We start from the raw sequence: 19,362 nt of genomic DNA, 5'->3' as shown, positions 1-19,362 counted from the left end.
TTATCAATTTTGCTTCAATCTTAATTGATATTAGACAATTTCACCCCTTCATCAATTTCTTGTTAGTTATAGTTAACATCCAAATTTTTTTTTTTTTTTTGAGATCAAATATAGGAAAATACATCTTAAAGCACCGTATAACAAATTTGGTCCAACATCTTTAGGAGGCCAAAAAGGGGAGAGCGCAAACAAAGAGAGTCAAAGAAGACAGCATGCAAGTTGAACTGTGTCTCAAAACTGAAAGCTTACGAAAAGACAACTAACTCAGTGTCTTTATCAGAGACCAGTTTCTCTAAAGGCAAATGGGTGGTTGCCACATGTGCATGCAGACAACGTTCTTTTAACTGCACGCTCACTGCAGGAGTGCATTCCATGAACTCGCGCCAGAAGAAGAAGCTGAAAAGGGATTTTTTTAATTTTTTTTTCTTGTTCATGTGACGTGAGTGTTCTTTTTTTTATTTCCCTCATTTATATGTCATGTTGTTTTAATTATTTAATATTTTTAATTTTACCGTTACTTGATTTTTTTTTCTTTTTATAAATGATGATTGTATTGATTGGATAAATATAACGCCTTCATTGTTTTTTTCCGCATGTTTTTTATCAAGATTTTTATTCTTATAACGCCTTCATTGTTTTTCTCAACATGTTTTTTTTATCAAGATTTTAAATAAAAATCTTGACGAGTTTTTATATTTATATTTAAAGATAATATTAAAATTTTGATAATTATTTTAAAAAATAACCTTAAAAGCAAATAAAGAAAAAAAATGTCCATGAGATAATATTTAACCTCTTTATATTATATATATAAAAAGGTTATTAAACCTTATTTTTATTTGTAACACGAAATTATTACTTCAAGAAATGTCATAAAAGTTACAATAAAAAAATAACTTTTAAATTGTAATTCCGAGGACAATAAACAAACAAGACTATTAAACCGTAGAATTATTGGAGTTTTAATTACTTCATCAAATATAGGTTGATAGTAATCTTATTGGATAAAAAAAAAAAAACAAGTTTACTAAATTGTGATTTTATTGATTGGATTACCATCAAAATACAAATATACTGTTTTAATTTGTTTTCTCAATAGTCGAGTTTTCTGTGTAGAAGCAATCTGGGAAATGTTCGAAGACAATAACAACTTCGGCTAAGCTCCTTTTTTTTTTTTTTTTTTGGCGTTGACATGGCCTTCTATGCCAGAGTTTTTGAGTGTTGAATGTAGTTATCCAATTTCTTCCCTTAAAAGGAATCTGGGAAATGCGTTAAGCATGCCATTTAATTTTTTGTGCGTTGGCTTGGCATCATATGCCAGATAGATGGATAATAAAGATCATAAATGTGTGCTCTATGGAGTGATGTTTTCATTAAATTTTCTTTCTGAGGTAACTATGGCAGATAGATTTTGATTGGATTTGCATATGCTCGTATTTGGAGAACGAAGATTGACAGAATCTGACAGGTTTCTGTAGCAAATAAATTTATTACTGTGAAATTTATTTGCTTCCTAGTTTAGCATGCCAAGGTCAACTTGTCCTTTTCCCTTAATGGAAGTTATAATATAGATTAGTTCATGAATTAATTGAGAATATAGAGTCCTAATTTTCCCATGACAGTCTCTCCTTCCAAGTGAGTTGGGTGAGAGTGGACATACATCTCCTTTTGCTTGTGCTTGCTACTCTCAATGGCATCTGCATGTAAGTAATCCTACTCTGCCGTTTATTTCGTGACCTCTTCCATCTCTAACATACGCATCTGGATGAGTGGTATGATCGGTTTTTTTCATTTTGCTATTAGTCTTGGTGGATTATTGATGGCTGCGGCTGTTAGTTCAATTTTGTTTCTTACAAAAAGAGTGTCAGTTTTGCTAGAAACTGGAACTAGACTAGGCACAATCCCCCCCCCACCAGTTATTTCACTAAATTAGAAGCATTTTAGTTGGTAGTCTGATTTGATTTGATTGCTTGATGTAGATATGGATAAAAATCGCTTACATCTGTGATCCAAGATGTTAACTTAAAGCAAGAAGGCTGCCTGTCTTGTTGTTTTCATCGAAGTTGATAGAAAAAAAATGTGTTTTTAGTTTCTCTGTTGCTGATCTAAACACTATTTCTGGTTTGCAGCTTTTCTCTTATTATGGACAACTCTTGCATTTCTCTTCAGTTCACCACTGCTGCCTACTTCGGGTCTTGGCAATCTGGGTGGTCCAACCCATCAAAGACATGAAGTTGTGGCAAGCCATGGTGTTGTTGCTACTGATGATGGCAGATGTTCCAGAATTGGGATGGATGTTCTTCGTGAAGGTGGTCATGCAGTTGATGCTGCTGTTGCCGCATCTCTTTGCCTGGGAGTCGTGGGACTAGCGTCAAGTGGTATGGGGGGAGGATCCTTTATGTTGATCTTGCTAGCTAGCGGAGAGGCACAGGCCTTTGATATGAGAGAAACTGCTCCTATGAAAGCTTCCGAGGTGCTCCGATTTGCTTCAATAATTATGTTCTTTATGGTGTTGAACTTTACTGAGATCATTCACCCAAAAAGTTATATGCACTTGGTGTTCCATACGAGACATGCCATAGCCCTTCATAGAGCTGATCTCTTCAGGTGCCACAATTCCACCGGTGGTACCAATTTCTGTTCAGACAATACGAGGGAAATGCATGATTACATAGAGTTATCAAGGGAAACCTTGTCTAGTGAATCAATCCACCAGTACTCCCTCTCTACTCACATTGATTCTCTCTTTTCAGGATATGTATGCTGGCAATGCTACTAAAAAAGCTAGAGGTGCGCTCTCAATAGCAGTTCCAGGGGAACTTGCTGGTCTTCACAGAGCTTGGAGAGAGTATGGAAGGCTTCCATGGAAAAGGCTTGTAAGGCCAGCTGAGCAGCTTGCTTGCAAGGGATTCAAAATTTCACCGTACCTTCATATGCAGATGGTCAAAACAGAATCAGGGATTCTGGCTGACAAGGGGCTTCGAGACTTGCTTACATCCAATGGCAAACTTTTGCAACCAGGAAATATCTGCCACAACAAGAAACTAGCACACACACTCGGGAAGATATCAAAGCATGGCATAGAGGCCTTCTATAACGGATCAATAGGATCCAAATTGGTTAAGGATGTCCAGAAGGCTGGAGGGATCTTGACAAGAGAGGATTTGCGGAGATATCAAGTTAAAATGCGAGATCCAATCGTTGCTGATATTCTAGGTTTCAAAATACTTGGAATGCCCCCTCCTTCTTCTGGAGGTGCTTCAATGATGCTTGTAAGTGTGTATCTTTGTCCTTACTTTCTTCGTGCTTCGCAGAAAAAGAGACTACGATTAATAGTTTTCACTGCCACAGATTTTGAACATTCTTGCCCAATACGGAGCCCCTTCTGGCATTTCGGGCCCTCTTGGGATCCATCGAGAAATTGAAGCTCTAAAACATGCATTCGCTGTTAGAATGAATCTTGGTGACCCTGATTTTATCAATGTCACTGAAGTCGTGTCTGACATGCTGTCTCCCAAATTTGCTGAAACGTTAAAGAAAACCATAAATGACAATATGACTTTTGATCCTCGTCATTATGGTGGCAGGTACGCTCCTTCTTTGATGAGGGTCTGGATGATTTACATGATTATAACTATAAGCACTAGATATATTTTATTTGTATCTCACAGCATCTATAACTATCATCTTCACTGATCTCTTTTTCTGCCAGGTGGAACCAGATCCATGATCACGGCACCAGTCATATTTCAGTTGTAGATATTGAACGAAATGCTGTCTCCATGACCAATACTGTGAACGCATATTTTGGTTCGAATATACTGTCTCCGAGTACGGGAATACTCCTAAACAATGAAATGGATGATTTCTCTATCCCAATGAACAATGGAGACGTTCCACCTCCAGCACCTCCCAATTTCATCCGCCCAGGGAAGAGGCCATTATCATCCATGACGCCTACTATCATTTTGAAGGTATTCTGCTTCGAGATTTTTCTACTCAACATATCATGGTTCCTCTACTCAATTTTGAGCTAGTCGATAACAGAATCCCAATATCTTCCTACAGATAATATGCTCTTTTGAGTGGGGTCACAGCTCACAAAGGGCTAGGATAGCATACCCTACATTATTGGCCTCTGAACATAGATAACTAATATTGCAAAGCTTGTTTTGCCAGTATCTTTTCCTAAATTTTTGGACCGATATTGTGCATGCTTGCCATGAAATCATTGCCTCTATAACTAGCACTACTGTTTAATCTTTCCTTGTTTAATCTTTCCTTGTCTTCCTATGCTTCTTCAGGATGAGAAACTGAAAGCCGTGGTAGGTGCAAGTGGAGGAGCCATGATCATTGCTGGGACTACAGAGGTCATCTTAAATCATTTGAGGGGCATGGATCCACTCCATTCTGTGCTTGCTCCAAGAGTGTATCATCAGGTTTTTATTAATGTCTACGGTGCTAACTTCATTAATATTTTTTATTCTATTTCCAACTGCTTTATTAGTCTTCCCCGTATTTATTAAGATTTACAAGCTCTACACTTTCCAGTTTCTAGCTGTTTGTTTGGCTTCTGGGAAGTTCCTATGTTCAGTTTAATCTATATTTGTGTAAATGTATTCTGAGCTCAATGACTCATGAGTAATTTGACCATATATATATAAATATCCTCATGATGGGAATTAAGCTCTGGTAATAGCATTTTATACTGTTCTTGATTTCTTCAACATATGTATTTCTGCTATTGGGTTCAAGCCTGCAACCAAGGGTATATTAACATCCATTTTTCACAGACTTGGTAGTTAATTTGAACAGCCAGTAATCCAAGCTTCTAACATTCTCCCTACAATGTTGTCTTTGCAGCTGATACCTAACGTGGTGCAGTATGAGAATTGGACGACACCATATGGTGAACACTATGAAGTTCCTGCTAATGTCAGAGCATTCCTTCATAAAAGGGGCCATGTCCTACAAAGCCTTGCTGGTGGGAGTATTTGTCAATTCATTTTTGTTGATGTAGAAACAAGCAGGGAAAATAAAGGTAGGGGTGAGCTTGTGGGTGTCAGCGACCCTAGAAAAGGAGGTTTTCCTGCTGGTTATTAATTATGGTTAGTTCTATTTACTTCCCTAATAGAATGATTCAAGTGCTAATAGGCAAAGGTTGAAATAAAATAATTGTGTTGAATAACTTCGGACTGATTTCTTTGGTGGATAGCAGCATGTGCCCTGGATTTTTCAATTTTGTAGTTCAGAACGAACCAAAATTTGCTTAAAGAAAAAAAACTGGAACTTTTATCTGAGATACTAATTTCAAGGAAACCTAAATTTAGCTGATAATTTTGAGTTATAGCCATGAGTATTCAAAGTTCTACTCGGACAAGGCTTAAGTAGGCCAACTAGTAAGTTAGCAGGTCAACTTAGAATTATCCCAAGATGATGTTATTTGAGATAAAAAAAAAAAAAAGTGAAATAAAATAACTACAAAAACGTTATTTTAAACAGAACTTAAAAAAAAACATTTCAAGTTTACTTGATTAAGTCATATTCAAGTGTGGCCGAGTTAACTGGATAGCAAATCAGATCAACTTTCTATAAAAATCAAAAGCAAGTATAGCCTAGGCCAAGCTTTGAGTTAATGGATCATTGTTCTAAGTTTTGGGTTGTGAATCATTAAATTAACCCATCATATCAAATCGAGTTTAATAAATATGTTATAGACTTAAATGAATCAATCAATGCGTTCATAAATGTTGTGAATTTTCTAAGAATTTCTCTTCCCGAGTTTCATCTCAATTAAATTTTTTATCTTATACATCAAACCAAACATAAATCAATCCTACCCCATTTGCACTTCTATATTAAACATTTTCAGTTTTGTACTTGAACCTCAACAAGATTAGGAAATTAATGAATTTCTACGTCAAAAAGGTTGGCCTGGGGCCATCAGATGTTGCTAGACGCCCAAATCTTCTGAAGATTAGTTTGGAGAAGAGAATCAATCCAAGACGCTCAGTTTTGAATGTGCTGGTGTTCAAGGACGTTAATGTCACCTGGATTTTAAATATATGTAAGAAAGATTTTGAAAAGATGTTCCTGGCTTATCATGAGGAGGATTGCTCTGAAGTGATCAAGGCATACGAGGGCGAGATTGAATTTCAAGGACTCGTTACATGAGAGCGACACATTATTTGATCAAGGATTGAACTCTTGAAACAGATGAGCAACTGCTATTGGTTTGCGCTGTAGCAAGTTAGGAAGTGAATGGAGTGGTAAATTTTCTTTGTACTCTTACAGTTTTGTCTCATGGATTCACTGAGATCAGATGAGTTTTCATTCTTCTGTCAGTTTCCACAACTTATTGCCGTCCAGCAATGATTTTTGCTGGTATGTATTATTTCTGTGAGAATGACAGTGACATCATGTTCTTGAAGAAACATGTGAAATGTTACAAAATTTCTTTGCATGAGTTCACGCTTAGTTTCTTTATTCATCATTAGTTTATGAGTACTAAATTTGATATTAGTTGCTTAATGGTATTCTCACCTCAACTTAAGGCCACAAAGCATCCAAAGTGCTTTGCAGAACATTTTGGTTCGACTCGACTCTCAAGTCTTCTGTCGTGAACCTATTTCGTAGAGCTTGGTTGATTTGAGACTAATTTGATCCCTGTATTTCTTTATTGTGTAATTTTACTGTTTCTTCAGTTAATTTGATGGCAAAAAATCAAGAATTTAGCCTAACCAGAGTAAAACAGTTCCTCTCTTGTTCTAAATTCAATATTATGAACATTTACAAGGATAGTTTTGGCTCTAAGAGGTTTAAGGAAGCAGGTGCCTACATGTAGATGAGGTTGGCGCAACAGATGCCATTGAAATGATAGTGCTGGAAGCCATTGAACTCTGGAAGTAGAAGAAGAGAATTGAGTGGTTCTCCCTTCTTTGTTCCAGTTGAAGTCCAGGTTTTCAAATGGTCCCTTACTTTCTACCATTAAAAGGAAAGAAATGAATTGGGGACCAATACATCTCAATCCTTGCTTCACAGTTAGCAAAGAGGTCTCGAATTTCGAGTGTTAAAAAATAAGAACTACAGGGTTCTCTAACCATGTTAAGATGGCCAGAGATTTCAGCAGTGTAATTGAGTCCAGCAAGCCATGTAAAGATCACTAGTAACACACTCACACTCACACCTCCTAAGCAGTGGGCAGGATATTAGTAAGATTGCTGTGGTAAATCTGGTTCAAGCAGTGTCTAGTGGGGAGGAAAAAAGGAGGGGAGAGAAGCCATCATCAATGAAAACTTGAATAGAGATTAAAGGATGGGGTCCTTCTACATGCATTATAATAAAGAAGGATTTGAAAGTGAGTCCGAGTCTAAAGGAGAAGATCAAGAACATGAATTGATGAGTCTAAATACAAGCAGGGATACCATGAACACGTCTCAAACTGCTGATACTTTTGCATTCACTGTTACTGCTTATCATTGGCTTTAAAAAAGAAGAGCAGTAACTCTTAATAGAGCTTGAGAGCTTTCAATTTAGTGACAAAAAAGGTCATGGTCCAAGGATAAATCATTGAGACAGGTCTCGTGGGGTGGGAGGGTGGAGAAGATGGGCTTGTAATTGATAGATGGACAGAATAAGGCAACTCACTATTTTTGGTCCCTTTAATGACTGCTTATCTGGTCCCCTTCATATCATTGTCCTTTCCTTTTACACATTTTCCAGCACCTCTTTCCTCTTTATTTTGGTTACTTTAATGTATCCTGAGCATATTAATGTTGTCTGTCATGCAGTAGATGCTAATTTTCTTCTTACACTGGAACCAACAGCATGTATATTGCCTGAAAATAGGAGTCCCTGTTCTTGTCTACCTTTTCCCTTGCTGGAATAGAATCTAAGAAGTCACTTTGCTCATCGACTGATCATTACTGCATGATTGCCACTGTACATTCCTATCATATGCTATGTTAATTGAGCAAAACAATCATCAATCTAAAGCTCATCCTCTAGGTGTGCTGAAACTAAAGGAGGCAATGATTTCATTACTATATGAACACGGGGAGGTAGTTAGAGTTCTCTACATTTTTCTCTTTACTTTTTGCAGATTCCAGGCCATAACATTGTGTTAGCTTCTTAAAGAATTGGGGCTTGCTACAGTGACTTCACTATTGCCTAGATGTTACTTTTGGTTGCAACTAGAGAAGCACCAAGTGAAGGAAGGAACTGTGTATCTGTCATTTTAACATCATTTTCACTGAAAATTGAATCATCTTCGATCACATAAAGCTCAATAATGCGCGATAACCCTTAAGATTTGGGTGCTAAATCATTGCTGACTTCAATAATATATGAACTTTGGAGGTTGCATGTATGATTACCCCGCTAACGTCTAGTCAAGTACTTTTTCTCCACTTTATTCCTTTTGCTCTCCTGTGAGATCAGGTAAGTACTCCTAGTAAACTTCAAAAGCCAAGTCTTGTTCAATACACTGGCTTTTTTCATGAAGAGTTTATTTCTTAAGACACTACGACCATCCATGATCCATCTATCAGTGGAATTTCTTTTCTGAGATTTTTTTATTACAGTTTAGTTTAGAAGTGGAGTTAAAATTATGTTCCAAATATTTTTTACTTGAAATATATTAAAACAATATATTTTTTATCTTTTTTTTTAATATTAAAATATCAAAACAATTCCAAAACACTAACACTAACACTAACGTACTCTAAGTGGCCCCGTTAACATTGATTTTTAACCGTTAAAAAACAAAATGTTTGAGATATTGTCCTTAGGCCATTATCTCTTGATCAAGTTTCTGAATGCTTGTTGTGTACAAGACATTCTCTCTTGTGCACGGGCAGGACATTCCTGAATTGACATTTTCTACCTCCCAAAATCCAAGATTGTTGTCATCTCTTCTTACAGAACTCGGTGTCAGGAAATATAATTATGACCATATCAAGATGAGGGAGTGGATCCAATTCTATCTTACATTAGGGTTTCATCTTGACATGAAAAATATGCTCTATTATTTGGTTTGGCCTTATGAGATTGGGATTGACTGAGTCAGATACCAAATTCTAATATAAAAATCTCAGCATCCAGCTACTGCCCCCCCAACAAACATGCCTCTATGTCTAGGCAGGAACAGAAAAGGCCGCACACAGCTTTGTTTTTTGTTTTTTTAACGTTTATTTTATTTGAGTTTGGGCTCGCATTTTCATGGGATTCTATTTTAAAGGCAACGGTTCTCTCAAAGAACGTGGCTTTGCACTCAAAAACAGGCTGGCCAGTGCTTAATGGTCCCACTTGTTAGGACTTTTCATGGGATTTTATCTTATAGAGCATTTTAGAATTTAGTTAATGAGACAGGATAGACTTCATTTATATTCTTTAAGGTAAAAAGCTCTGCAATGCATTTTTAGTTTTTCACTATTTACATGGTTTTTCCTTGGTAAATATGATTTTGCATTGGATCAAATATCATTATATTTTGCAGGATTTTGTGTTTTTTCCCCTCATTCATTCACCAAGTGAAGCCATTTCTGATGCTGATGCCTCGATGCCAGTGCCGTCTTCTCCATGTCATCACTGCCAATTTACAAAAACATAGGAAGAAAAGGTCAAAGGTCACAGGAGTCAAAAGAAACAGGAGCCAATCAATTGCAAACAAAGAGGGAACGGAAGACAAGGTCTAGCATGTGATGGCATTGCTGCCATTACCAAAAGAATCCCAAGACAGTGAAGAAATTTCTCCAAAAGAAAAAGGCCAAAAAACAGACAACCCTGCATTCAGTTTAACCGCTCTACAGTACAGAATCTACAGAAGCATATACATAACAGAGACAGAACAAAGCAAACCACTGATTTTTCTTCTTCCATTCTTCCTTTTACTCCTCTCTGCTACAACCTACAAATACAAACCAAAATCCCACTTGGCTTGTCTTTCTCTACGAGAAAACCGACCCCATTAATGCCTTGAACACAACAGTAAATGCTTGTTATCAGTTTCTTTCCTTACAGTACATACCCTTTTCAACTACCTCTTGCATTATCTAGTCCAGCTTTCATTTAATAATACCGCAGGCACTTATTGCATAGGTATTCTTATCATAACAATGACACTTACCTCTCAAATTTTATAGTTCTTCAAGGCCTTAACTTTTTTCTCACTACTACTCCCTCTGCATTTGTCTCTACTTTTTTTCTTCCTGGGTTTTTTCTGGGCTGTACTCCAGAGTTCAGAGACATTTTTTGTTCATTAACTTTGCTCGGTTTCTTCATGTTCCTTTGTTTTGGCTCATGGGGTTTTGATCCTCTTGCTTTCAAGGTTTAGTGGCATTTTCTTGGGAAGCGTTCCCTTTTGATTTTCCCGGGAGAATTTCCTTGCTTTTCCCTGACATTTACTTGAGATTTCACCTTGTTTTCAAGTGTAGAATTTAGTGAAGTTCTCTTCTTGGACTTACAATAGAAGTTCTATTTTAATGAGGGTCCTTTTTTTTGTCTTGAATTCAACAATCTGTGAAATTTAGAGTCTAGTACTTGAAATTTGTCTTCAATGGGGTGGTCAAGCTGGCTTCTTTTTTTCTATCTTTCATGGAGTTTCTTTATTTCAAGTACTCATGAGTCACAAACTTATCAGCTACAGCTTCTTCAGCAACTAAGGAAGCATTTAGAGCATCCTCCCCAATTGGATATTTTGGAAGGCTACAATGGAGACCTTTGTAACTTGTCTTCAAGTCCAAATCTGGGTATTGTTTGCCTGGAAAATACTGTCACTGAACTCAAAATTATGGGAGACAAGCTTGTCAAGGTTAGTAATGACTTCAATGGATTTGCAATTCCTAATCAGACTTTATCTGAAAATTTCTCAATTGATTCTTTTGTTACCACACTGACAAGGTTAACTAGCTTGAAAGTTCTTAGGTTAGTGTCTTTGGGGATTTGGGGACCACTTCCTGATAAGATTCACAGGTTGTATTCACTTGAAGTTTTGGACTTGAGCTCAAATTTTTTTTCTGGTTCAGTACCACCCCTGCTATCAAGACTGGTTAAGCTTAATTCTCTAACTTTAGATGGCAATTACTTCAATGGAAGTGTCCCTGATTGGCTGGATTCATTGTCAAATCTCACCATTTTGAGCTTGAAGAGTAACAGGTTTAATGGTCAGTTTCCTTCTTCAATATGCAGAATCATAACGCTAACTGATGTTGCCTTGTCTCACAATCATCTTACTGGTAAATTGCCTGATCTGAGCACCTTAAGTAGCCTACATATGTTGGATTTAAGAGAGAACAAGTTAGATTCTGACCTACCTGGAATGCCAAAAGAGTTGATTACAGTTCTCCTAAGCAATAACTCCTTCTCGGGAAAAATTCCTGGGCAATTTGGCCAGCTGAATCAGCTTCAACACCTTGATTTGTCTTTAAATCATCTCAGCGGAACACCTCCCTCTTCCATGTTCTCTCTGCCAAACATCAGTTACTTGAATTTAGCATCAAATATGCTGAGTGGGCCACTTCCGAATCATCTTCTTTGTGGCAGCAAACTTGGGTTTGTCGATCTTTCTTCAAACAAGTTAATCGGTGGACTTCCCTCTTGCTTGGGAAGCATGCTAGATAAGAGAGTCGTTAAGTTCGGAGGGAATTGCTTATCCGTTGATTCCCAAAATCAGCATCAGGAGTCGTACTGTAATGTGGCTAATGAGGAGGGGAAACAATCAAGATGCAGAGCAGTAGGAATATTAGTTGCTGCCATTGGTGGAGCTGTTCTTGTTATCAGTCTTTTGGCATTGTTGGTTGTCTTTTTTAGCAGAAGATACCGTTCTAGAAGGACATTCAAGCAGAATATAATTTCCAAGGTTGAACAAGATAACATACCAACTGGGGTTTCTTCTGAAGTCCTAGCAAATGCCAGTAAGTCATACAGCATTGTCAAGTAACCTTTTCTTTTTTTGTATGTCCCTTTGCAATGCGTGCTACTATTTTCTATAATGTTATTTTCCTCATCAGGAATCTCTCGGGGCATTAATTAATTCGTAACCTTCCTGTTCCTTTCAGGATTCATTTCTGAAGCAGCCAAGCTAGGGACACAAGGAGCCCCAGTATGCCGTGTATTTACCTTGGAAGAGTTAAAGGAAGCCACAAACAACTTCGATTCATCGTCATTTATGGGAGAAGGCTCAATTGGGAAGGTAATTCATGAGAGCTCAACTATTCTTCGAAAATTTAGTGGAAAAACGTATCTTGAACTTTTACAGCCATGAGCATGAATTTCATATGGTTAAAATCTAGTTCCTACTTCTAGAACAATAGTTGATGTAGTTTCTAAGCCTTTTTTGCACTCTCACTCATCACCGAGAACAACATTTGTTGCATGTTTTTGTTGAAGTAGTTTTTTGTCCATCTCAAAGGGCCTGTTCAATTTAATCTGTTTTTACTTGTCAGATTTACAAAGGGAGATTGGAGAACGGAACCTATGTTGCTATACGATCTCTGTCTTTGTTGAAGAAGCATTCAATTCAAAATCTCAAGGTTCGCCTGGATTTGCTTTCAAAGCTGCACCATCCACATTTGGTTGGTCTGTTGGGTCATTGCGTTGACAGTGGCATACAAAATGATTCTAGTAGCACCAAAGTCTTCCTTGTTTATGAATACTTGTCCAATGGAAACTATCGTACTCATCTCTCAGGTCAGTATTGCTTTCTTCAGGGTTCAGAGCATAAGATCACATCCTTTTAATAGCACATAAACTTTTGTGTGTGTTTGCTTGCACTACACATGGTTTTTCCAATTTATAAGCAGGATGACCCTGTAGGACTTGCTACAAACAAGCTGCTGCTATTACCATATTTTACCCACAATAGCTTTATCAATCGCCTCTACTCTCTAACAACTACTAATGCTGCTTATCTATGTCCAGAAATGTGCCCAGAGAAAGCCCTTGGGTGGCCAGATAGATTGGCAATTCTTATTGGTGTTGCCAAGGCTGTGCATTTTCTACATACCGGGGTGATTCCTGGTGCTTTTAACAATAGACTGAAAACAGATAATATATTGCTTGACGAGCATCGGATTGCGAAGCTAAGTGACTATGGAATGTCCATCATCACAGATGAGATTGAAAAACCTGAGGTACATTTGGCAGTTACGCATGCTAAATTATTTAACTTGTAATGGTATCTATTTTATGAGTGTATTCTGATGCATTTCATCTGTTTTGTAGGCAAAGGGAGATGTCCTGAAATCAAGGTATATATTCTACTTTGATAAGCATTAAGTTCTAGATAGAATGCACAAAAAGTGGTTCATGTAAAAAATTTTAAAGCTTGAAGTTTGTTTTCTGGAGATTCAGTATTAACTTCAATTGTTCAAATAAATCTTAGCTTGGAGATTTGTAATACAACTTAAACTTTTAGGTTGAGATGGTTCTTTGACTTGTTGACTAAATGGTCATGAGTTTGAATCTCACCACCCCCATGAGTTGATTCCTTGACAATTTTTAATGAAATGTCCTCAGCTGATAATGCTTTCTTAAATTGAAACCATCACTGAATGCCAACACCTACGACCACTGTTCCAGCCATTGATTCTTCTACTAGGATTGCAGTTGCCATTGATTCTGCTCACCTTAACTTACCTCCTCAGTCATCTAGTCATCTTTATAGCTGAGACGGGGTTCTGTTATTAGTCCACTAATGCTGGCTATATCCAAACTGCACTCAGTGGCATTTGTTCCTCTGAATACCCAGGATTGTTGCTCAGCCACCGGTCCATTGCTCCTACTAAATTGCTGTTACTGTCCAAGTTGCTATTATTCCCTTGACAATGAAATGTACCCACCACAATGTTGTTGCTCAATGGATATTGCAGTTGAGTGTAACAATTAGTTACATGCAGCAGCTATCTCTTTCGATTTCCCGAGTGATAGTTCAAAAGTGAGAATTGACTGAAGACATATCTAGGCAGCATAAATGAGTAAAACGACATGTTTAGGTCATGGAAGAAATATTCAATGCCTAAGAAGTGTTTGAAATTTCCTTGACTGTTGAATTGCTGCTGCAGCATCTTTAATAGTTTGTTCCATCCTTTTGCTGCAGTCACAAGATAAACTTAGAGGATGATGTCTACAACTTTGGGTTCATACTGCTTGAATCACTCGTTGGGCCTATAGTAACAGGGAAAGGAGAAGCATTTCTTCTAAATGAAATGGTATTGCAGAATCTCTTATGTTCACGAGTTTTCTATTTTATAGAACATTATTATATATGTGTGTGCAAGCGTGTGCGATTTAAAGGTTAAAATTGCTTTGCTTGCCATTTTTACCATTCAGCTGAATGGTTAGTTCTAATCTGCCATTCCATTTCCCATTTCTTTGAAGTTTCAATTTTTATCCCTTTAAAATGTGTTGAGGTTTTTATGCATCGTGAGAAACATACAATTGATGGTTCTTGGCATGGAAAGGGATCTTGTTTTCCTCCATTCTTCATAATGTCACTCTTGCTTTAGTCCTATGAATTCTTACCTTTATTTTGTTTTTAATTTGTTTTGATGACATACCTCTGAGATCTGGTGTTACAAATGTCAGGCATCCTTTGGAAGCCAGGATGGTCGAAGAAAAATTGTGGATCCAATTGTCTTAACTACTTGCTCACAGGAGTCATTATCAATTTTGGTTTCCATCACGAGTAAATGCATATCTCCTGAACCATCAACTCGTCCATCTTTCGAGGATGTCCTCTGGAACTTACAGTACGCAGCTCAAGTCCAAGCCATGGCTGATGCTGATCAGTAATCAGATTCGACGTCATAGTTGTTATTCATGTGCAGTGCTATACCTGAGATTAAGCTTTAGCTGATAAAAAGCAAATACAGCCATGTGGAAGGGGCTCTGTAAACACGTAAGGTAGGTATATGCTCAGGCAGGTTTATTTCCTTCAGATTTAGAAATGTAAAAGTTGTAAATGTCATACTTGAGTGGTTGACCTTAAGCATAGCTGAATTCTTCCTTTTGAAATAGCAATTCCAGCTGCTCAAAGCTTCAAATATTTGGTTATGGGAAATTTAAGGACTGAAATGGACTGTAACTAGTAATCTTCAAGGGATGGTGCTGCTTCAACATTCTTTGAAATAGCAATTTGATTATACCATCTGACTGTAAAACCAGAACAAAACAAGAATAGAAATTATATGTATTCTTTGAGAATTGAAGCCTGTCATGGAGAACTTATACCATATCCAGGTTGAGGTATTGGCAGTGTAGCTTGTGTCTTAAGAGACAAAGCCTTCCTATTCACCACTGGTTTCTGGTCGAAATGATGACTTCAAATGCACCCAAAGCTCTTACACTTGGTGGTTTCTGACATGACATGATCTTTGTCCCTTGAGTCTTGACCTGCCATGGCTTAACATGTGGGAAGAACCCATTTTATGTTGATTTCAAACATCATCTCCAACTTGCTCGACTTTAAGCTAAGGTTGCTCTACTAATTTATGTTGAACATGTTGCCAGTTGTACAAGTATCATCAAATAAAGGGGTCAAAAGTGTCGGTTGCAGCCATCTTTTTTTTTTGTTCCTATGTTGATGGTTGCTGTGGAGATTTTGTCATCAGGTAGACATACCTGTGAAGCTTTAAAAATAAGGGAAAGGAGAGCTGTCAAATCCTACCTGAAAAAAAATATATTACTAATTTTAATCTTAAAATCAAAGATAAATGAGGAAATTTATGTTTCCCAGGAGATTATAATACATTATAATCACAATAGATAAGAGAAATAGGGAGTAATGCATAATCTTTGATCATCTGGACAGAGACTTTTCAACCGCTGCTTGAACCATTTTTGCTTTGAGTCGAAGGCCGACCTCCTTGTAGATGCATGGAGCTACATCTTGGTCAAGTTCTTATGAATGGGTCGGTGCACCTTACAGGTAGCTGGGTCATGAGTGGCAGAGCACAAGTCATTTTCAAGCTCCTGTAAAATTAACCCTCCATCTCAGACTGATTTTTGTGCCTTCAACTTCAATTGTGAGCTTCAAGTACAGGAGGGTGGAGATGATGTGACTTTCAAGTCGGATTCTGACCTCAACAAGCCCTAATTTTTTTTTTTAAATGACATACAAGTGCAACTCATCTAGTGGTCTAATTTATTGCTAATGAGTTTTTTTTTTTTTTTTGTTGAAATTTACAACTTAACTCTTTTAGTTATTAGTATTTCAACTTTAATTTTTATTATTTTAATTTTTAATTTTTTGCTCTTTTGTAGAAGTTTTATTTTTTTTTCAATTTCATTTTTAAATCCAATTTATCAAATATTATATGCTCTAATTTGGTCCTTATTTTTTAGATTTCTAGTTTTTTACCTTAGTCTTTTTGTAAAAGTTTTATTAGTTTTTAATTTTATCTTTTAATTCAAATTGATGGTATTATGTTTTTCACTTTGTCTCATTGTTTTGATTTATAATTTTCTTTTTGATCATTTTGTAAAAATTATTATTCCTTTTAATTTCACACTTTAATTACATCATTATTTTTATTTTTTATGTCAATTTTGAGCCTTATTTTTTTAAAAAAAAAATTGTCCTTTTACCAAATTGTTTTTTTTTTTTAATTTCACCATTCAATTAAGTATAAAATTTAATTTGTATTTTAATTTTGATCTTTATTTTTTTAATTGCTATTTAAAAAAAAAAACTCTTTTGTATAACTGAAATTCTTTTTTAAATTTCATCCTTTTATATATGATTGATTGTGAATTGAATTTCATGGTTTTTTCAAATTAAATACTTTAAATCTAATAATTTGGGTCATGAGATTGAAAAGTTAAGATGATGTTTTTTTTTTATATAAAAAAAGACTTTATAATTCTTTTAATTTTTTTATCGAGTTATTCCACTTATATGATATGAGCAATGTATTTGGTGAGATATATTAGGTTAGCTCAGCTCTAATTATTGCGATAACAGGTTTGTTGTGATCGATTTTTATGTTATTTTTCACTCAATTTCAAAATCCAAATATTATTTTTTACCCAAAAAAATCAAATTCTGCCGCAAAACACGAGTGCCGAGGCTGATTTCTATTCTAAATTATAAGCAAAGCATGTTAGGAGTTGTGAAAATGAAGTTGAATCTATTTAGGAAATGACAATAGATCATCACTTGACTATGTTAGGGTTAGGTCGAAGTGGTTTTTTATGCACCACACTTGACTAGGTATGCTCATAATCATCACTTGCATCCGCTCAAATTGGATCAAATGAGCTGAAGGATCTTTCTAGTAACCGACTCGACCTGTCCTGGATTTTTTTTTTAAAAAAAAAAATTCTCTTTAAATTTTTCATAGCACCTCATAAAATCACATCCCTAATAATTAGTATAAAAAATCCCATATATTTAATAATCTCATTTTTCTAATACTACATGTAGAATCATTCCACTAAACATCAATAATAATATGTAATAATTAATAGATAGTGATTAGCATGGTTATATATAATAATAATAAAAAATTATTATTATTATTATTATTATTCAAGATCTATATTATATTAAGAAATAATGAATATGCCGTTGAATTTAAATATTTTTTTTTTGTTTTTTTAAATTGACTTACATCATATACTTCAACAAAGTTACATCACACATCATGACTTATATTATATATCACTTAGTATTTGATAAAGATATATTATATACAATATTAAAAGACATTAACATACTAATTTTACATATTTTTTAATAATAATAATTACTGAACATATATTCATAATTATAAATTAACTTAAATAATAAAATAAATTAATCCACATGAGGAAGATGATGCCTCAAGGAATGCAATGACGCCATGGACATCAATTTTTAACTGTCAGTGTCATCTGCACATGCAACACGAAAACAGCGGAGCAACAACACGCGCTTTATTATTTTTTTTGTTTTTTATTTTATTTATTAAATTACCACATTACCTCTAATACCAAATAATTACTAAAAAAAAATCTTTAATTATTATTTTTTACTGTGCTAGTTTGGAAAAACAAAGAAGAAGTTAGATGTCCGTATGGATTGAGTGAAACTTCCATCCTACTTTTGTAACACATGAATGCAATCCTCTATTGCCAATTATAGCTAGCGTGGAGGCGCGTGTTCTTGACTGAAACAGCATTGGTGACGCCTAAATAAATCATGTCGGCGAATACAGACAGCCAAGTATGAAAGCGACGGAACCACTAACTCCCACGCGCAGCAACTCAACGTGAGTTGTCAATTCACTCCAGTGAGGTTACTCTTGTACTCGCGGCCGTTAAGTTGGATCGCTCTTTACCAGACTCTCAGTCATCATTAGCCCACCGGGCCCACTGGGCCCTACTGCCGTCGGTGCATGATTCGTGCGTGCTTTACAAACTCTCATATAAACACGTTACGTATACTCCTTAGCTAACCTTTTTTAATCAAATAGTTAATTTATGTGGGAAAAGTGAATCTGGTCCCGAGGTATCATTCTGTAAACAAAGAGATAAACGACAAAACTCTTCTAATATGAACGTGGCTGTCCGGCATCTATATCAACACTTCTTTTAGTGTGCTTGGTTATATGGAAAAAATATGTTTTAATTAAAAATATAATACATTAATATTCTTTATTTTTTTATATTAACAAGGTAAAATTATAAATAATTTTTTATAAAGATTTTATTTTAATATTTTTAAGTAAAATACAGTTTAAAAAAGTAGTTGAATCTTATTATTAAACATATTTTAATCCTTTTTTTTTTCCCATGACCATGTGATATCTATCTAATTTTTTGTACAAGTAAGATTAAATATGTCTCTTCAATATGAGAAAAAATATTATTTATATAAAAAATAAATAATATTTCATTATCATCATTACTATTTTCTTAACAACCATTATTATTATTATTATTATTATTATTATTATCGTCGTCGTCGTCGTCATTATCATCATTATTACTATTTTTTTAACTAAACATAATAATAATCATCGGTATCACCATCATCATTATTATTGAAAAAAATAAAAACCTTGAGCTTGATCAGAAGGACATGATTAAAAACAATAAAAACTTTAACAAAAATATCAAGAAAAATAATAAAAGATAAAAAAAGATGGACCAAAGTGAAATCATTATTATTATCATTGAAAAAACCAAAATTATATATTTAATTTGAAGAATAAAACTGAAAGCCATAAAAACTTTGTCAAAAGAATAAAGAGACAAAAATTAAAAATTAAAAGTAAAAGGATTAAATCGAAAATCATTATATATACAAATTAGAAACCAAGGGTTAAAATAAAAACACATAAAACTTTAACAAAAATAAAATAAAAATAAAACTAATATGAT

The 19,362-nt window shown here is 35.3% G+C and overlaps 2 protein-coding genes across 2 annotated transcripts; both read left to right on the top strand.

The window, feature by feature from the left end:
* Positions 1 to 1,690: 1,690 nt before the first annotated feature.
* LOC118042839 (glutathione hydrolase 1) lies at positions 1,691 to 5,115 on the top strand. Its single transcript, XM_035050558.2, has 7 exons — positions 1,691 to 1,703; positions 2,130 to 2,473; positions 2,754 to 3,272; positions 3,352 to 3,587; positions 3,713 to 3,974; positions 4,305 to 4,439; positions 4,864 to 5,115. Exons 1-7 carry the CDS (start codon positions 1,691 to 1,693, stop codon positions 5,101 to 5,103), a joined length of 1,749 nt encoding a protein of 582 aa, XP_034906449.1. The 3' UTR covers positions 5,104 to 5,115.
* A 4,505-nt stretch (positions 5,116 to 9,620) lies between these two features.
* Positions 9,621 to 15,012, top strand: LOC118042866 (probable inactive leucine-rich repeat receptor-like protein kinase At3g03770). The gene is made up of 7 exons (XM_035050600.2): positions 9,621 to 11,912; positions 12,057 to 12,190; positions 12,444 to 12,687; positions 12,919 to 13,130; positions 13,222 to 13,247; positions 14,096 to 14,207; positions 14,584 to 15,012. Exons 1-7 carry the CDS (start codon positions 10,556 to 10,558, stop codon positions 14,788 to 14,790), a joined length of 2,292 nt encoding a protein of 763 aa, XP_034906491.1. The 5' UTR covers positions 9,621 to 10,555; the 3' UTR covers positions 14,791 to 15,012.
* The last annotated feature ends 4,350 nt before the right edge of the window (positions 15,013 to 19,362 follow it).

Source organism: Populus alba, chromosome 1 (assembly GCF_005239225.2).
Source record: "Populus alba chromosome 1, ASM523922v2, whole genome shotgun sequence".
Taxonomy (NCBI): domain Eukaryota; kingdom Viridiplantae; phylum Streptophyta; class Magnoliopsida; order Malpighiales; family Salicaceae; genus Populus; species Populus alba.
Note: the sequence above shows the minus strand (reverse complement) of the source record. Positions and strands in the feature narration are given on the sequence as shown.

Coding starts and splice junctions, on each gene's coding strand:
- LOC118042839 (XM_035050558.2), top strand. Junction 3,588..3,712: donor CCTCGTCATTATGGTGGCAG/GTACGCTCCTTC, acceptor TTTTTCTGCCAG/GTGGAACCAGATCCATGATC. Junction 4,440..4,863: donor CTCCAAGAGTGTATCATCAG/GTTTTTATTAAT, acceptor TTGTCTTTGCAG/CTGATACCTAACGTGGTGCA.
- LOC118042866 (XM_035050600.2), top strand. CDS start 10,556: ATGGGGTGGTCAAGCTGGCTTCTTTTTTTCTATCTTTCATGGAGTTTC. Junction 12,191..12,443: donor GAGAAGGCTCAATTGGGAAG/GTAATTCATGAG, acceptor TTTACTTGTCAG/ATTTACAAAGGGAGATTGGA. Junction 13,131..13,221: donor ATGAGATTGAAAAACCTGAG/GTACATTTGGCA, acceptor TCTGTTTTGTAG/GCAAAGGGAGATGTCCTGAA.